The 19,569-nt window shown below is 31.8% G+C and overlaps 1 protein-coding gene and 1 pseudogene across 1 annotated transcript; one reads left to right on the top strand and one right to left on the bottom strand.

Annotated features, from left to right (window-relative positions):
* Positions 1–458: 458 nt before the first annotated feature.
* Positions 459–1,473, bottom strand: LOC134261040 (uncharacterized). Its single transcript, XM_062743524.1, has 2 exons — positions 1,104–1,473; positions 459–1,018 (listed from the first exon to the last, which is right to left on the bottom strand). The coding sequence occupies exons 1-2, from the start codon at positions 1,471–1,473 to the stop codon at positions 459–461; spliced, it is 930 nt and encodes a 309-aa protein (XP_062599508.1).
* Positions 1,474–5,587: 4,114 nt separating this feature from the next.
* On the top strand, positions 5,588–16,188 carry LOC134261039 (histone-lysine N-methyltransferase PRDM9-like; annotated as a pseudogene).
* Positions 16,189–19,569: the final 3,381 nt, after the last annotated feature.

Genomic DNA, 19,569 nt, shown 5'->3' with positions numbered 1-19,569 from the left:
GACCATCTCTGAGTTTCGGAGGTCCGTGTTCACTCTGCTCCTATTTTGTATTGCTTTACGGACTTTGAGATTGAATACTATCTCTCTCATTTAGTCGAATGTAGCATGGTTTGTCTTACATGTATAAAATTTGTTTCAATCAGTTTCATTATCAAAACTTACACAATGTCATTTATAATATACTAGTATTCTTATATGTCCATGCTATAGAAAAACCTCTTTCATCGATAGGTATTTAGAAAAAAAATCAAGTTTGTATACTAACGGAAAAAAGAAACTGTGCATAATATTTATTATGAAAAGAAATGCAAAAAATAACAATGAACAAATTTTATTTTTGTAATTCTGATAACAAATGTATTCGTTACAACATTACCTAATCCATAAATGTTAACGTCAACTAACGTCAATTTGATCACACTGGAAAGACACTGGCATTCAAACTTGAATTAACAAAGTTAATAACGCGTGTGACCACTATTTGCATTCACACATGCTTGATACCGGCGCCTCATTGATGCAACTAAAGTGTTCAGATATGCTTGAGGGATGTTGTTCCAGATGTTGGTTAAGGCCTGGCCTAAATCAGCCAACGTCATTGGCTGATTTGGCAAACGGCTTAGACGTCGTTCCATTTCATCCCAAACGTGCTCGATAGGCAATAAATCGGGAGAAACAGCTGGCCAAGGCAAGACATCGACATTCTGTTGAACAAAAACATCCCTGACTACACATGCAACATGTGGCCTTGCGTTGTCTTGCTGAAGAGTGATGTGATTTTGTTGTCTCTGAATGAAGGGTATCACATGTTGCTGAATAATTTCATCTGTATAGTGTACGCCGGTGAGATTTCCATTGACAATTTGTAGAGGCGTCCTTTCCACGTGCTGTGATTCCACCCCGCACCATAATGCTACCTCCACCGAATTGTCGTTGTTGCACAACACAAGCGTCCTGCTACCGCTCCCCAATGCAACGATACACTCTACAACGGCCGTCACTGCTGTCCAAATGAAATCTGGATTCATCAGTAAACAGAATATTGGCCCAATCTTGTATTCTGAATCGTAGATGTCGTCTGCACCACGCTAGCCTAGCTGTACGATGACATTGTAGCAGTATTGGGCGCACAGCTGGACGTCTTGGTCTGATGTTGCGCTCGCGCAGACGATTTCGCACAGTTCTTGGACTGATTGGTCGAAGTCCAGGAATGCTTCGAGCAGTCAAACTTGCAGTCTGGAAACGATTTCTCAGGTGCACGAGTCTAATGTGGTTGTCCTGTCGACGCGACGTCACGCGAGGACGCTCAGAACGTGGTCGATCCCGAGTATTACCAGATTGATGAAAACGTCTCCATAATGACTGGATGGTGTTCCGGTGAACTCCAAAGTGTCCTGCTACAATATTTTGTGCCATTCCTGCTTGAAGCATTCCAACAGCAATATTACGTTGGTTTTCGCTGAGTCGTGGCATGACAGAATAGTAAATTTGGTCAAACTAAAGTGCTTTCCTTAACGAATAGAGTCTAAATAAACGTTATACAGTTTTTTCTCAAAACAATTTTGGCCAGTAAAACCCCTGCGTACGAACACGTCAATAAACAAAACGTGCTCACTTACCATGAAAAGTCCGTGCAACTGAGTCGGGTACTATCCGATATTGTTAAAAAACATAACCTTTATCGGTTGTTTACATTGTATTAATATAAACAATAAATATATAAATTTTTTACTAAATATTATAATGCACAGTTTCTTTTTTCCGCTAGTATATATGTTTGTGTTACTTATTTTCCTAATGATATTCACGCTTATATGATTTAAAAAATAAACGGTTTCCATTGCGCAGGTATGTTAAGGTTACAACCAAAAATTCTACTTGCCTGTATGATATGACGTCATAGTAAGCTATATGACGCGAAGTTTTAGAGATAACAATTTCTTTAAATCGATATCTAAGATTGATTTGAGGTCGTATCTTGGATCAAAATATGCAAAGACATAATATAAACGGAATTTTGTCTTCTCTGGGTCTCTGTATTTATGACAGGGGTTAAATACCAAACCCGTGACGTCATAACTGTCGATCATGCAGTAGCAGAGTGAAATGGAAACGTAATTCATGTAAACAAACACAAGAAATATATTTTATAATTTTTTATAAATATGATTTATGGGCATTGATGCATTTTTTTCGATGTTATGAAGAAAATGTAAACATTTTCGGAAGGTTTCCTCCGAAAGTGTTGAATAATTATTTCTGTGATAGGACAGTAGGATTCTAGCAGCACTTTTCATAATACAGAGGTGTTTTTACATAACTATGACTACAAATTGAAATTAATTGTCCCTGGGGTAGTGTTGAACTTGTCACTTTTTCATTAAGGCATTTTTTTCTAATTATAGACGTCACGTGGTGACGTCGTGGTGAAGTGCCTCTTGTAGTATATGTCTCATTGACGTCTATAGAATGCATAATGATAGCAAAAGATTTATCCATGACTTTTCCGATTTATTAGTGTTACATGTTATAAAAAAGTGTTAATTCGCCGAATTCTGATCCATGTGCTGCCTTAACATACCCTCGTGTGTCACAAACAGCTTCTATTAGACAAGGAAGATAACTCTTCATATAATTTGGTTCAAATTTTAACTTTTGCATCAACTAAATAACAATGATGCTGTCTACTGAATATCGTCATGTCTTTGTGAACTTATTCATGTTAGTGAAAACAAGGGTTCACTTCATAAAAGATATTTAATCTATTTAAAACACGACAACACAGTGTTAAAAGTTCAGCGGGTTTTATAATCCAATAAATAAATAAACATCTGTATCTTTACAACTTACAACAGGTCCTACAAAAATCAAAGTAAATAACCACAGCAATACATACCATATATGTATTCAAGCTCTGCATTTGAACAGCCAGTTTATGCTAATACTCACCAATATAAGTTCAATAACTCCTTTATTATATATCTAAAACATTTCCTCATATTTTTAAGTATCAGTATTCAAATTAACGCCTGTGCTGCACGTGTTCAATATCGCATCATTCTGATGACCCCCGAGCATTATGATTAGCATTTTTGGTTTTAAAAGGTTAAATATGTACTAAAATTCTAATAAGCATTTCATTTTTGTGCAAATAATGAAGAAATCTTTCCCAGATGTCACTTTTTTTATTTAACTCAAAAATATTGATGAACACACATTACAACTGTTTACCTCAGTGGAGAAAATACAATCTAGCAAAATGTGTATCAAATTATATCTATCGTTTAAAATGTTTATAATTCATGATTTGATAACAGATTTTCTAATAGGTGTTGCAATGCAACTTGAAATCAATTTAGATCCACGGGCAGAATGCTCCACCTGATGAAAACACCAAGAGAATAACAACTATTTAGTATGCAGTGTAGAAATGATTTTTTCTACAAGTTAAATACAATTAGATTTTCATTTATACAAGGTTTATAAAATAGATAGTTAGTACATATTTTAAACCCATAGAGCTATTGCTCCAAATGTGTATTCCTTCTAGCGCAGATATTGATTGATGTAGACTGGCAAGCTTTTTAAAAAGATGTTACTTGTGTCTAATTTCATGTGGAGAGAACGATCATAGGCATTTATGCCTGCTGTTCGATCCATTTCATTATTGAATAAATATATTTTAAATTAAAAAAAAAAATTAATTTCATGTCACAAAAGGTAAAAGGCTTTTATGAGACAAGAAGAATAACTCTTCATGATTTATCTCGTCAGGTATTACCTCAAGAGTTCTTCATAACATTATTTTTAAGATAATTTGCTGTTTTGATTACAGTAAAACTATCAGTAATTCAAATCGGATATCTAAAATAAACTTCAGTCAAAAGAATTCGTACGCACAATTTGTGAACTCAAAAATACATATATGCCTATAAATTAAAAAAAGTCAAAACTAGAATAAAACCTTTACTTTTCCTCTCTATATGACACATTGACAAATTAATATGTTTACACAAAAATGACTCTGTTGTTATTTCTACTTTCAAAGAGAGTTGCTGAAATTGTTTCCTGGATTTGATTATTTATTTACGGTTAAAGAAATAACCAATGTATTCATTTCAAACTAGTATCAAGAGGCCTTCCGATTGTAGCAACAGTCCTGTTGAGTTGGACTGTTACAGGTAAAACATATTAAAAATCACCTTTGTAATAATGGAAAGGTTAAAACAAAAAAGGGGAGAGGTTATTTACTTTTAAATTATTTGAAAATTGGTAATAGATCTTTTTTCTGAAGGAAATATGACGATATTACTCCTCTTGACGTGTCTTTTAAAATATGCTCCGTTTTAAGCCGTTTTTGGTCTTATCCTTGTCTTATCGTAAACACCGATATAAAAATATAAGGAATGAATCTTATTTTAACCCATGTTTTACTATATAACATTTTTTCAACCGTAAGGTATATCTTCGATATACATGTAGTGCATTATATAAATGGAACTTCACTCCTTAACCGTTATCATTGACATTTTAGCATATTTCAGTCACTTGTTTATGTGAATTGAAGTACATGAAACTTTATTTAATTTGAAAACATGAAATTGTAAGAGTAGGAACATCTTAAAGATTTAAGTATAATATGTTAGATGACGAATATATCCTTCTATACTGAAAGGATTAAGAAAAGCATATTAAACTTTTGAGTTAAATTAAAACAATTATTTCAAATATGTTTTTCAGCATTTTTATCATACATTTTAATTTATCTTTAATCAACAAGTTACCAAAATTTTGTGCGATTTTGAGTGATAGTTCTGAGATACTTTCAATATGGTGACACTCCCCAAAAATAAAACTAAAAATTCTCATAATCTCCCTTTCGCATCAGTAACAAACTTGATTTTCCTGTGCATTGAGTTCACCAGAGCATTTATTTTTTCATAGCATTATTAGTCAACCCTTCCGACGGTTCTTTATCTGAATTAGCTGTATTATTCCAAAGTCAACAAATCCCCCCGCTCAATCGAATCCCGCGAATTTTCGATTTAGGATAGAATATACAGAACCCAGCAGGTTTGGTACTTGTGAATGTTTGTAAAAAAGAATTGACAAATATTATCTACATTTTTCCAGTGTAAACATGCTAAAAATCATTACGCAAACGACGCGTACGTGTGCGTTTGATAGTAAAATTGACGTAAGCTGGCCAAGCTCGCCGCCCAAATTAGAGCGGAGAGTTTCTGTCAGTTTAGAGTGAAAAAAGTGAGTATGTTTGTCTGCTGTATAAATATCAGTTTCGGTGAAATGCCTTGAAATAATGGCGTGATGAAAAGCCCTATCTTGTTGTGACGCTGGTACGCGCCAACGTCACCGTCATGGTTGGTTGGAAACATTTTAAGTTCACTCTCTGATAACCAAAAAAACACTTTTATTTGGTTGAAAAGTTGAAAACAATTTGTACATCAGCATGTTTTTGCCTTTTTTTTCACTTGTGCAATATTGAATTCATTTACTAAACCCACAGTAGATTCCGCCAGCCAAACCGCGATTGCAAGAAATTTATACTGACTGCAAATATGCAAAAACAATGTCTAGTATTCTAATGCATAGTATGGTACTACAAAATTTTATTACAAAATTATCATCATTAACATGCACGTGTTTTTGACTATTTATCTTTTCCCCTACGTGATGCCATTCATTTCATGGTTGAGTAGTTTTGACAAGTGATTTTAGTGCAAAGTAACCAAAATAAACAACTGACCAATTTTCATAATTTTCGGTCACATAGTCAGAAAATTTTCCCATATCATGTTCTTGTGCGTTTCTTTTTCCTTTCAGTATATTATTTATATCAGTTGACAGTTTTGATTGCCATTAATTCGGAACCTTTGAAATGTTCCTCTGGGATTTCCGGATCAGAGGTTTTGAGATGCTCCCCAGGATTTGTCAATGTGAGTGGTTGGTGTTTCTCTTTCCACAAAAAACCGACGTCCATGTTGAATTCCAGTGACTTCTGTCACCAACAGGGAGCTCACTTGGTCGTCATAGACTCAGAGGAGAACGAAAAAGTACTCACCAAATATATTGAAAGCAAGAGAACAGGGGAGGATCTCTGTATGGAATTGCGCTGTAAATCTAAGGTCATATTAACCATTATATACAATGTACATATATAAGTGTTTATTTATTTGTATAATCTAAATATTGATGAATCGTAATTTGACATCGAATATCTAAATACACTAAACATACTCTAAATCTCAAGTTAAACACTCGAATATGTGATTTTAAATGGAACCAACCACCCCACCCCACCACATCCCCCATCCACCCCCCCTTCCAAAAAAAAAAGAAGAAACTCATACAAATTTAACAATAGATAAGAGGAAAATTGCTCAGAAATTACTTATAGCAAAGTGTAAACTGGTTAATAAATTAATATTTTTTTTGTTTCTTTATAACATATATCAAGAAAGAAATGTAAGTATGAGAGAAAGAGGGGGGATAGGAGAGAGAGAAAGAGGGACATATGACTTGGAAAACGTGTTACCATTTGATCTTGGGAAATGCTTTTGTTCTGAATATGCTAGCTCAGAACTGTAGCTCTCGATTTAAAAAAAAATGAACGTAATTCGAAAGCTGCATGAATCTTTTCTACAACCTTCTGAGAGACGTATCCTACATCATGCTCTCACATAAACAGAAACTCTATCACATTAACAGTAAGTCTATTACATTAACGGGAATTGTTTTACATAAACAGGGACTCTTTTATATTATCAGGAACGCTATTTTATTAACACGAAATCATTACATTAACAGAAACTCATTAAATTAACAGGAACTCTATTACATTAACAGAAACCTATTACATTAACAGGAACTCTATATCATTAACACTATTACATTAAACCTTATTACATCAACAGGAACTCTATATTATTAACAGGAACTCTATTACATTAACAAGGGCTTTGCCACATTTACAGGAACTCTACCACATTAACTGGAACTTCTGACATTAACAGGAACTCTATCACATTAACATGAACTGTATTACATAAACAGGAAGTAAATCACATTAACAGAAACTATATTACCCCAGCTGAAACTCTATTGCATGAACCGGAACTCTATCACATTAAAAGGGACTCGATTACATTAACCGGGGCTTTATTACAGTAATAGAAACCTTATTATATTAATAGCTCTATTGCAATTAATAGTAGTTACAACAATTACTCTATTACATTTACAAAAAATTCTTTAACATTAACGGAAACTCCATACATTAACAAGAACTTTATTACCTTAACAGGAACATTATAGATTTAACATTAACTCTATTTCATTAACAGAAACTCTACAAAATTAACATGAATCAAATGAACAGGAACTCCATTATCTAAACAGGGACTCTATAATATAAACAGTAACTCTATTACTCGAACGAGATCTCTACTGCATGAACAAGAACTCTACTACATTAACAGGAACTCTATCAGATTTCTCAGAAGGAATGGGATATTGAGGCTGAGAAAAAAGCCTGTAAGGATTAAGGTTCAATAACCCTCTGATAGTAGAGATAACTCTTACATTAATAAGTGTTTGTTTGTTTTCTTTTCTTGAATCAAGTAAAATTTTTTTTTTTTTTCAACTGATGAATGATTTAATAAAAAGTAGATTTTAATCGGAAAATTACAAATAAGTAAAGTTTACATAGAGACACATATAGATGAGATACTAGGGAAAACCCATTCTTGCAATGAATCGAGAAGCTTACTTCTAAAATTTTCATTTTTGTCATTCGACAATAATTTTTTCAACCTACTAATTTCTTTTTCTTGGGAACTGGTAAGAACTTGAGTTTGAAGTTTGAGTTGGAAAGTGTTAGCTTTTTGAATGATTGATGGTAGTAAATCTTAATTTCCTTAAATTACGCAGCACTGTTAAGGCTTACTACGAGAAATCAACGGAAAACAGAAGTGCAAAAACGGGCATTGTTTTTAAAACTGAATTTATTTTTATTCAGCTCTTCTATTATCACAGAACTTAAATACTTATGGAAATAGTATAGTACAACTTACTCTGTACTGTATGGAGTTTAGTCCCATCGATGGACAGTCACGTGGTGAATGCATAGTAGGTACAAGGAATGTAGGTCAATAACAAATTTCAATATGGCAAGGGCATACCCCAGTTGAAATTAAAAATTCAAGCTATTAATTGTTTCTGCATATTTTGTACTTTCTGGAAAGTGCTGCTGCTTTGAAAAGAATCCTCGTTTTAATAGTTAAAATTTCATGTAAACAGGCCAATGTCGAAATATGTTTGACTTTTACCAAATATTTTGTGTACTTATAAAGTCATGGTCTCGATTTAAAGAAAGCAGCAACACTTTTCAAGTTAAGGAACATATCCTCTATTTATATTCAAAAAACGGTCAAGATTTATTAAGTGTATGTCCTTGTGAAAGAGCGATTTAATGAGGCACTTCGATGTAAAATATACATAACCTGAACATAAAAACACGACATTCTCTCGATAGTTAATGAATAATGGCACTAAACAAATGATATACATTGGTATTATTTGCCTATTAAAAATCTGTAAATAATATTCTGTTTTATAATAAAACGCATTTTTAATTGTTAAAAAATTCTCAAATCTGCCTCTCACAGCACTGAAATACGTCATTTTTACCAAAATAACGTCATGATTGACAAGTTCATCGAGATTAGTGATTTGTTTAAAACCAGCTATATGGGATTTAACTAGCGACTTTTGTTAATGCATTGATAAGTTTTATTGTTGTTTATTATGCTAATACAATTTAAAATTATTTCATTTTCGGGTAATATGAGGAATGCATAAAAGTCATATTTTTGATGTGACGTCACACTTGACTTTTCCCGTATAAATTAGGCCCCACCCCCTTTTTTCTAGCCTTAACAGTGCTGCGTAAGGAGATCTGATCAAACATTTTTACATTTATAAAATATAAAGTATATTTTCATATAACTACTCGTATTTCAGATTTAAAGCTTATTTCTCATATAAGGAATGCATAAGCAAAAAGGCATTTCTTTTAAATTGATACATCAGATATACATATATAAAGCCCTTCACCTATGTTAGAAGTTTAAATATGAAATCTGTCTCTTATAAAATGATAATTATTCAAAAGTTAATACACACTTTATCTGTAAAAGTGCATTCATGGATAGACACTTTGAACCTTTCTTTAACAAAAATGATTCAATTGTTTTAAACAATACGTATTCTTGATATTGCAAAAAAAAAATTGAAGTTTGAAATACATTTTATCTCAGGTAAAAATATTATGCTTGCAAAGTAAGGACTATATTTTAAATTCATTTTCTGTCTTTCCAGTTTGTGCAGATTTCATTATGCACGGTGTACAAAAATCTAAATATAAACACATTCCTAATGCAAAGGTATGTACATCAACATGAAAAATGCATTGTTTAGATTTTTTCACGTTACATTTTACAAATGCCAAACATTTCATATTTTAATGAGACCGAGTCTAATTACTGTATTTCTGCCTGAGGGATTTCGATATTTTTTTTTTCTGTAATTGTTTTAAGACTAAAAAAAATCAAATGCTTACCGTCCCGATTTCTTTTGGGGTCATCTCAAGTGTCAATTGTTACTAGTGAACCCTATAGGAAAATGTTGGAAAAGCGCCAAATAATTCATTTTTTTTTATTTTTTTGCCTTAGAGATTTCTTTTTCATTAAAGTAGATGGAAGATGTAGTTAAAAGTCATAAAATTGTGAAATTTAGAAAAAAAAGACCATCTAGTTGGTCTAGGAATTAATTACGAAGCTTTTTTTTTTACCAATATAACCCAATTTCTCTAAAATGACCACATTAATGCAAATCAGTGCAGATGAATCATTGGCACACAATTTTTACAGTAAAATAGCAACTTTTTGATTGCTGGTATTTTTCTTTGGATGGTCTGTCATCAGGTTTTAGTATAATATCCATGGACGTCCTGAGTATACAAAGGCCATTCTCCAGTGTCATGCATTTCTTACAAAATCGGAAAATGTTGACGTCGTTAAGGCCATTTCAGCATATTTTTTCTAATTGATATCGTAAAAATCAACCTTTTAGACCAGTAAAGGTTTTTAAATAATGTTTGTTTTGTAATAAAATTTAAAACAAAAATGGCTTAGGTGTAATGTTGCACTAATGACTGCATGAAATAAATAAGCTGCGCCAAGTCATGCGCACTCGGTTAGACTCAGTCTCGTTAAATGTACGCAGACAATTTATTAACAGATAACACAAAAATACACTGAGAGGTTGTATACAGAACTCTTTAATGTGCAGTGTTTAGAGCATCCTTAATGCTAGACCTCTACCATTTAGTTTCCATTCAGTGAAACATATGGAGAAAACGAACAGTTTGCAAGATCCATATAACAATACGAAGTAGGAGCAGAGCAAATATAGAATAATTTCACTGACCTTACCGTTATCTAAATGATATACTAGCAGTTAAAGTAATCATTTATATATAATAAGCAGTTAAGATTATACTAAAATTATGCGTCCTTGACCTCTGTTTCGTGTCCTTGACATTATCTTGTACATGTAAGATTCCTCTAGGTTCCCTGCCGCACCAGAGAGCTAGTCTGACCACGCCTCCAGGATTCGCCATTAAATTTTCGTCACTTCCGGGAGCGGGGATTTGCGCACTTTGTTCCGAAGTTCACGATCCTGGTTGTTTATGAAGGACTTATTCATACTGTGGACAAGAAGGAGGCTTTTTATTCATGGCAGGTAAAATCATACAAAGAATCAAACAAAATGAAAACGAAATGAAGCTTTTTTTTTATTTTTTGTCCCTACCGGTGAAAATAGGGACTAAATGTTTCCTCTGCATCCGTCCTCCCGCCAAGCCGACTGTATATCTCCGTCCGTCTAGTTGTCCATCTGCCCCTCTGTCTGTCTGTCCCACTTGGTTTTCTGCATTTTTGCTCTTCATGTAAACACTGGCAGATTTTGAGCTGATTTTATGTAGGAAAACGAAATGAATTTCTATATTTTAGTTAAATATTCTTAGTCCCCTGTCGGTGAAACACGATGGACTAAAGGTTTCCTCTGCTTTGGTCCCCCGCCTGTCCGTCTGTTCAACTTGGTTTATCTGCACTTTTTCCTCCTACATGTAAAGCCTGGCAAATTTTGATCTGATTTAATGTATCTAAGTTACCTATCTAGTTTTCATTTTGGTGCGCTTCAATGATCCTTGCATTTTTCTAAACATTTCCAGACATTGAGCTTATTTCTGGTATATGTTGCTTGACTTTGATGAGTTATTGATCATTTTTTTTATTTTTGTTCCACTTCAATGATTTCTGAAAAAAAAAAATCAATTTTAGAGGGAACAAGATTACATTCGCCTGTAGGGGACTGGTATTGCTAATATAACACTCTCACAACGCTTTATTTTTTAGATTCTTTTAATCCCTAAATATTCATTACCTCAAAGTTATTTTGATCAACATGGATCTGATTGTCATCAAGTATAAAATATATAACATATTCTGAACTAGAATATATTCTTAACCATTAGGATCTAATTGTTTTCAAAGGTAGATAAACAGGGGACATATGGTACTTACAACATAGAGGCAGAAGATCCGGCCTGTAGTAACTGGTTACGATTCGTTAATTCTCCCGCAAAATATCAACAGGAAAATGTCGTTCCTATCACGTGCGAGGGCATTATCTTTTATATGACGTCACGTGACGTAGAGCCCAATGAAGAGATTCTGGTATGGTATGGTGACGGATATGGGAGGTTTTTAAACGTAAAAACAATACATTTTATAGTTCATTGTTTACGTCCGGGTATTTAAAGAATATACATCAAATGGTATGGTATGGATATGAATTTTAAGCCGTAATACATTTTATGGTTAATTGTTTCCATCCGGGTATTTAAACAATCTTCTTATCAGATAACTTGACCATATGCAATGCAATCATTAAAACATTTTAATGCCCGCGTGAGCAAAGTTTCGGGGGTTTATAGTGTTTTTCATGTCCGTCCCTCTGTCTATCTGTCTCTCTCTTTCTCTCTCTTTGTGTGTCTCCTTGTCTGTTTGAAGGCAAACACTTTAATACTGCCCATAGCTTTTGATTTAGTGGAGGTATGACTATCATATTTCACATTTGTATTTTTTGTGACAAGACCTTTCCTAGGGTACCACATAACTTGACATTTTGACCTTGACCTAGGAGTTTCACCCAGTTTTACATAAAAATCCAAACTTTTACTTCAGCCATATCATTTGAACATTGGATACCAGGGTTGTTATAATTTACATACAATTCACATATATATTTTGTTAAGAGACCTTTCATTGGATACCAACAACTTTGACCTTGGAGATTTTAGTACTTGTAAAAAAAACTTTAACCTTGGCCATAACTTTTGAACGGTAAGGCCTAGGGCTTTCATATTTCACCTAATTGATCCTTGTGACAATAAATTTCATTTGATATTAAAATTCTTGACCCTTTACCTTGACCTTTGAGTTTGACACATTTTTACACAAAAAATCTAACTTTTACTTTGAAATTAATTTTTTCAATGGTAGATTCTAGGAATGTCATATTTTAAATATCAAGTCTTTGTGTCAATAGCTTCCTATTGAAACCAACAATTTAAACCTTTTGACCTTAGAAATTACACATTTATTAGAAAACTTTACCTGGCCATAACATTCGAATTGTAAGATTTAGGTCTTCCAAACTTCACTTACATGTATGTAGTCATTGTGAGAAGACCTTTCATTGGATTTCAACACTTTTAACACTTTGACTTTGACCTTGGTTTTTGACCTACTTTTTACAAACAAATCGGAGTTTATCCTACCTTTAAAAACGCTTACCTTGGCCGTTACCTTTGAACAGGTTGTGCAAGGGTTTTCTATGTCATATTTGTATTTTTTGAAAAGGCCTTACTTTATGTACCAACATATGTGATCTGCATTTGAAAAAACCTTAACCTTCGCTATGTTGCCATACGGGTGTATCAATGTTTCACAAACACATCTTGTTATTGCATGTTGTTGTTTCTTGGAAGGATTTAAGACGTAAACCCCATACACCTGGGTATATACGATAACAATTAATTCATAACATGCTTTCATTTTTATCACAAGCATACAATAACAAAAATATTTATGTCAAATTACTCTACAATGTAATTGATTAAAAACTTGATACTCTTTAATCAAGAAATATGTAGATTATATTTTAACACCTTTGATAAATAAAAAAGTTATTTAGATTTTTTTTTTGCTTTCTACAAATCTGATTTTAAACTTAAAAAAACTGCACATTAAATCTGGAAAATATATTTCTGCAGTGTATCAAAATTGTTTATTTCTAATTTCACCCACAAACATTATTATTCCTATGTTATTCAAATTGAAATAAAGTTTGGCCTAGGTTTGCTTATGCTCGTTAGAAAATCTTCTATTGTAACACATACCACGACGCAAAAAAGAGAATACTTTCCCTTCAAATGTCTACTGAATTTGGATACAGTTGATCAAATCTTATAATTTTTAGAGCATTCAAGATGTAAAGCAACAATTTATATTGTATCGATGGTGTTTCAAATTTAAAGATTATATAATTTTTTTCTTGTCCTTTTCTGCAGAAGTTGATCTCAACGGTTCATTTGCATTTCGTGCCAATGTTTTGACATTTGACGACAATGAAAGACTCATTTTTGATAATTGGACACCAGTGACGTATCAGAACTGGAATCCTAACGATGAGGGCGAGGCAGCAGTTGACCCAATCTTTGGACTCCTTTTGACTTATCATAACGACGGCAGGTGGCGCTGGGTGACTGAGAGAAACTACATGTACTACCCAGGTAGCACAAAACGTTTTCATAACATTATATTCGGGTTGTAAGGATGTTATTCCAAAACGTTTTTGACATAACGTTTGAAAAATGTTTTTATAACGTTTTATCTAGGTTATAATGACGATTTTAGAAAAAGTTTCTCAAAAACATTTTTAAAATGTTTTTCATAACGTTTGATACTGGTTGGACGGAAGTTTTTTAAAAACATTTTTGCTTAACATTTTTACATGTAATGATATTAAGAAAAATTTTTATTACTAAAAAAGCATAGAATTTTTTTTTCACATTCCATTGTTTGGGGGGAAAATATTCTTAAAAACTACAGTATGATATTAAGAATATATTGCACAGTATGTGGTGTATTGTGTCACGTTTACCCAATTTAAAAAAAAAAAAATAAATTGAATTAAAATTGTAATTAATTCTAGGTACAAATGTTTCCAGAAAACATGAATATAACATTGTTTTAAAATGTTTGGAAAACATTGTTAAAAGGTTATAGAAACAACAAACATCTATATAATTCAATTCCTTAAAAAATACATTTACTGATTTAGCATTTACTTTTTTGTTTGTTTGTTATTGATTACTAGGGGATGTCTTTTAAAGCATATTGAGGGGGGGTGAACAATTTTTTTTTCTTTAAATCAGTTCTTCTTTAATTGTTTTATGCCACATTCCTAAAAACATTGTGAAAAGATGTATTAAAAGCCGTTTTTAATGTATTTTTCTAAGATGTGATGCAGTTCAACAAAGTAAAGCAGTGCATTTTATTCACTTGTGTTGTTTCCTCCTTGATAATGTGTTTATCAAAAGTTAATTGAGTCGTAATTTAAAGTATTATTCAATATGTATACAAATATTAAGAATTTGTATTACAGTAGTAAGTGTATGTATAAGTCTAAATCATTCTTTGTAAATTTGAACATTTCACTGATATTTGAACTGGGCGGGTAATTTATTGTTTTTGAAGTAAACTGATCATCTAAGTTTATCATGATTGTGCATTTACATAAATGTTTTATGACTTGTGTCTAGTGTGAGTTTTTCTTAATTAATGTGTACTTCATGTGTAGTATAATAACCCCAGGCTGAGATAAATTTAAAACTGAGAGCTTCAAAACATGATTTGAATAGATCGAGTATGTTTGCGAGGGGTTTGTGTGTAAGTGTGTGTGTGTGTGTGGGGGGGGGGGGGTTAACAAGTTAAATACTTCTTTGAAAATGTTAAATGATTTGTAAAAATATTCAGTATCATGTATATATTTACAATTTACAATTCTTGGAAATAAATATCATATTTCATTTACAGCGGCTGTTTGCAAAGACTAAATATACCTTTTTAAAGATCACTTGTAGTGAGAGGAATTTGACATAATAAGGTTTGCTTAGGCACACCATGCTGGAGGGATTTACCAGGGTATTTATTCTTTAAGGTATGTTTAAAGTTTCATGACAAGAATGTATTACGGAGATAGATTTATTTAGTAGACAATATATATTTTATAGAACTTTTGCCCAAAACACACACTTGTCAAAAAAAACAACAACAAAGTTTTTTTTTTTTTTATTAATAATTTTAGAAAGACTTTCCTTGAATTTATCGGATGTATGACTATATATAGTTTTAATTCTTCTAATGCATGGGTATACATGTATTTTGCAAAAATGATTTGCGAGAATGATCCTTTATTTTGTGAATTAAAGTTTTTCTCTAAATCTTTGTTTTTCAGAAGAATTAAAACAAAGAAGTCCAAGTGATCCAAATGCCAAAAGTGCCAAACATGATTTTCAAAGGAAGAAGGATATTGTGATTTTTTTTTTAAATTTCAATTGTGATATTTTATTGACTTGCGGATGTTTACAACAGTTCATGGATTATATTTGTGTAAAAAATTAAAACTGTAGGAAGTACAATGATTTTTATGTTGTAAAATATTTTTAAACGATTTAAAACATTTAAGAAATGTTCTGAAAACGTTTTAAAAAACGTTTTGAAAACGTTTTCAAAAATGTTTTCAAAACATTACAGGACAATGTTATTGAAAAACGTTATGATAACGTTTAAAAAACCATACAAAATAACGTTGTAATAACGTTTTAGAAAATGTTTTTATAACATTTTGAAAACGTTTTTATAACGTTTTAATAATATTGTTGTGTTACCTGGGTATACAGGAGAAGGCGGACTAAAACTTCCCTTTATTTGTGAGGATTCTCCATTTTATTTGGAGCATGAAGAGCTTTCTGGTTCATAGTGTTTCATTTTCTTTAAATTGAAATAAACATTTGCATTTTTTTTTTATAATTTTATTAAACATGTTGTAAAACGTTCTAGATAATTACAATTAGTTTTCTCAAGCTTATGTAGTATATTTATCTCTTTGGAAGAGTTCTAGATCCATCCTAATGATTTTAAATAAGTTATGAATTGCATGTGCATAAAGACAGAATGTACGTTGTATTATGGTGTCTCGTTATCTTTACAAGGACACCTACAACTCAAATCTCTTCTCACTATACGTATAATTTTTTTCAAAAAAAATGACAAAAAGCTTATTAATAGTTTTCATGCACTTGTAATCCAAGAATCAGGGACATATATATTTTGTTCTGACGGTCGGTCCGTCTGTCTGTTTGTAATTTTTATCTGATTTATCTTTAAATGGATAAATAACTTTAAATGACTTTAACCTTTGATTGGTTTGATCTATGGATTTCAAAATTCACAGGTGTATAAAATATTAAAGGACTTTTTCTTAGGATTAAATATTTTATTAGACATTTTGACATTCATTTTGGAAATTAGCACTTTTGTGAAATTTTCCTAGATTCAAGCCTTGGTCATGTGAGCTCTGGATTTCATATTTCAATGGTGTATTCCATGTGTAAAACGTGATCAAAGAAATAGTGGAAAATGAGCTTATTGTTCCACTGAGACAATATGCTAATACCACGAGCTGAGGATTTACTCTTGCTGGACAAAATGAAATTAAAAAACCACCAGAAATTGATGTAAGCAAGTGAAACATAAGATATAAATATGTTTACCTCACTAACTGCCGATTATCATACATTTTACACATGCCAGAACATATACAAAATGTTTTAGAGTAGCTATTGAAGGATGCGCAAGGTTGAGTGTATGACGGTTTAAGTGATAATTGGGAGAACGGGGATGCACGTGAAATGAAATTTTGCTAGTTTTAATAGCAGCACTAATTTTTATTCGAATAATACACAAAATAACGTCAAATGATTAAAGTAATTTCTAAGAGAGATGAATCAACTGTATCGATAAATACGATTGTTATTTCAAGGATAAATGGTAGATATCTGGTTGGTTTCACAATACGAATGGTCTTGTCAACGCAGCTAGGTTAAGGCCGCCCATAGGAAATATGCCTTAAAATATTCCGAGAAAACCAATATAATGTTGATATATTTTTTTTATCTTATTATTTTAATTTAATGGGAATTATACTAATGCATATGTATGTATGGGGTCTCAACCGAGTTCAGCCAAAGCAACTTCACATACATCAGCTGATTGTCACGTGACATGTTTAAAATTAGAAAAAATATGTACGTATACAAAGATCGTAAAAGTTCAAGGATGTACGGATAATTTTTCACTATGATATTGATTGGGTTTTCTTTAAGACAAATTTCTTAATCCGAAAAGTGCTGGGAGCAATTTCTCCATGCCCGGGAATTATATAAAATTTAGCCGACTTTTGATAAACTATGTGCATTTACACTATACGCATTGAAGAAATGTAAAACTATGGAAAAAATAAACAGCGCACAACTTGCTCCCAGTACTTTTCAAAATAGTAGGGACAGTAGCTACATGTGTATAAAAAATTATAATTTATAATTAAGCGGATATCGTTGAACTTTTGAGATTTTGGAGGGGTTGTACCTGTGATTGTAGTACGTTTCTGTATAAAAGTGCATGACTGCGGCTTTATGAGAGACCTGATAGTTATAAATTAAATAAGACTGTGAAGTATTGATTAATGCATTAAAAAATATGATTCAATTTCAGACAGATCACGCTCATTTAGTTTTAATTTTCATAGTTTGAGTTCCACTGATAAGCTTGATCTGTGTCTCAAGTACAGAGAAACTGCGTGTCAAACTAGCCTATGACGTCATATCTGTTAGTACAGCGAGATCAAGTCGGCTTTGATTATATATAATGACAAGATAAGTTACACATTGATTTATATTTACAATAATTATAAGAAATCAAAGTATGTAAGAGTATATGAAAAAGATATTTATTATTTATTCGCCGAGATTCATTTGTACAATTTCACTGTGACGTCATAATCGCATTTCTGAGGCTCTGCATACACTGATCTACCTTTGGGTAGCCCTTAACCTAGTTGCGAATGAAACATATGGAGATAACAAACAGAATTCAATATCAAAACTCCATTAAACAATACCAACTAGGATGTGCTATTAGTACTGCCGAACACTCTTAATTAAAGTTTACGAATAAGCAACTGACCAAATGCTTCATTAAGAATGTCGGGTTTTAATAAGTTTAAGACGTGTCTTGATGTTAGGATGCCGTCGATTTTTGCACAAAAATAGAAAAAAAAAAATAAATTAATTAATCTGGTCATAATGTGTAAATTGCTCATTTTTTCAACATTTGAAAATATAATGAAATAATTTCTAAAGGTTAAAAACTGTATTTTTTACCCGTTAAAATTAGTTAATTATTTTTTTTCAAATAGAGGATAATATGCAATCCATCCTTTGTTTTGTGCCTTAGTTGTATTTTTTTTTATTTACAAACGAAAACATATGAATTAACAGCAAAAACATATTTGAAGAACGATTGCCTGACCTTTAGTTTAAACACCTGCATATGTTTACTATTACAATTTCATAGCTTTATTATCTTCGTACCATGTTTAAAAAAAATCAATGCGGTAGATTGTTTGGGAGTTGCTCTTCCTTTCCTGCCACGTATCGTAAATCAAATAAAAATAGTTTTAATAGTTATTAATATGCAGAGTGCCGTCATGCGAACGTGGTTATTATATTTTATCATAAGTCGTTTGATTTTTTTCTGTTCAGATATGGGAACTGGTATGAGAGGTTTTTAGGCGCAAATCGCATACATCCAGACAGGTTAACAATGAAATACATTTTATGGTTAATTGTTTACATCCAGGCATTTAAACAATCTACTCGTCACATAACTTGACTATATACAATGTGGTTATTCAAACATTTTAATTGCATGTTCTTTATCTCCATATTTCCTTCCATGCTTTCATTTTTATCACATGAATACAATATAAAAAAAAATTGTCAAATTTCTCTAATATACATTTGATTAAAGAATTGATACTCTTTCATTAAAAATTATGTAGATTGTATTTTTACTTCTTTGATAAAAAAGTTATTTAGATTTTTTTTGGCTTTCTACAAATTTTATCTTAAACTTTAAATAAAAAAACTGCATATTAAATCTGGTAAAAATCTATTTCTGCAGTGTATCAAAATTATTCAGTTCTATTTTCATTCATAAACATTATATTCCTTTGTTTTTCAAATTGAAATAAAGTTTGGCTTATGTTTGCTTATGCTCGTTAGAAAATATTCTATTGTTA

This window comes from Saccostrea cucullata, unplaced genomic scaffold (assembly GCF_032062105.1).
Source record: "Saccostrea cucullata isolate Sc308-1 unplaced genomic scaffold, CSIRO_AGI_Scuc_v1 ctg12578, whole genome shotgun sequence".
Classification (NCBI taxonomy): domain Eukaryota; kingdom Metazoa; phylum Mollusca; class Bivalvia; order Ostreida; family Ostreidae; genus Saccostrea; species Saccostrea cuccullata.
This window is presented reverse-complemented; position numbering and strand designations above follow the sequence as displayed.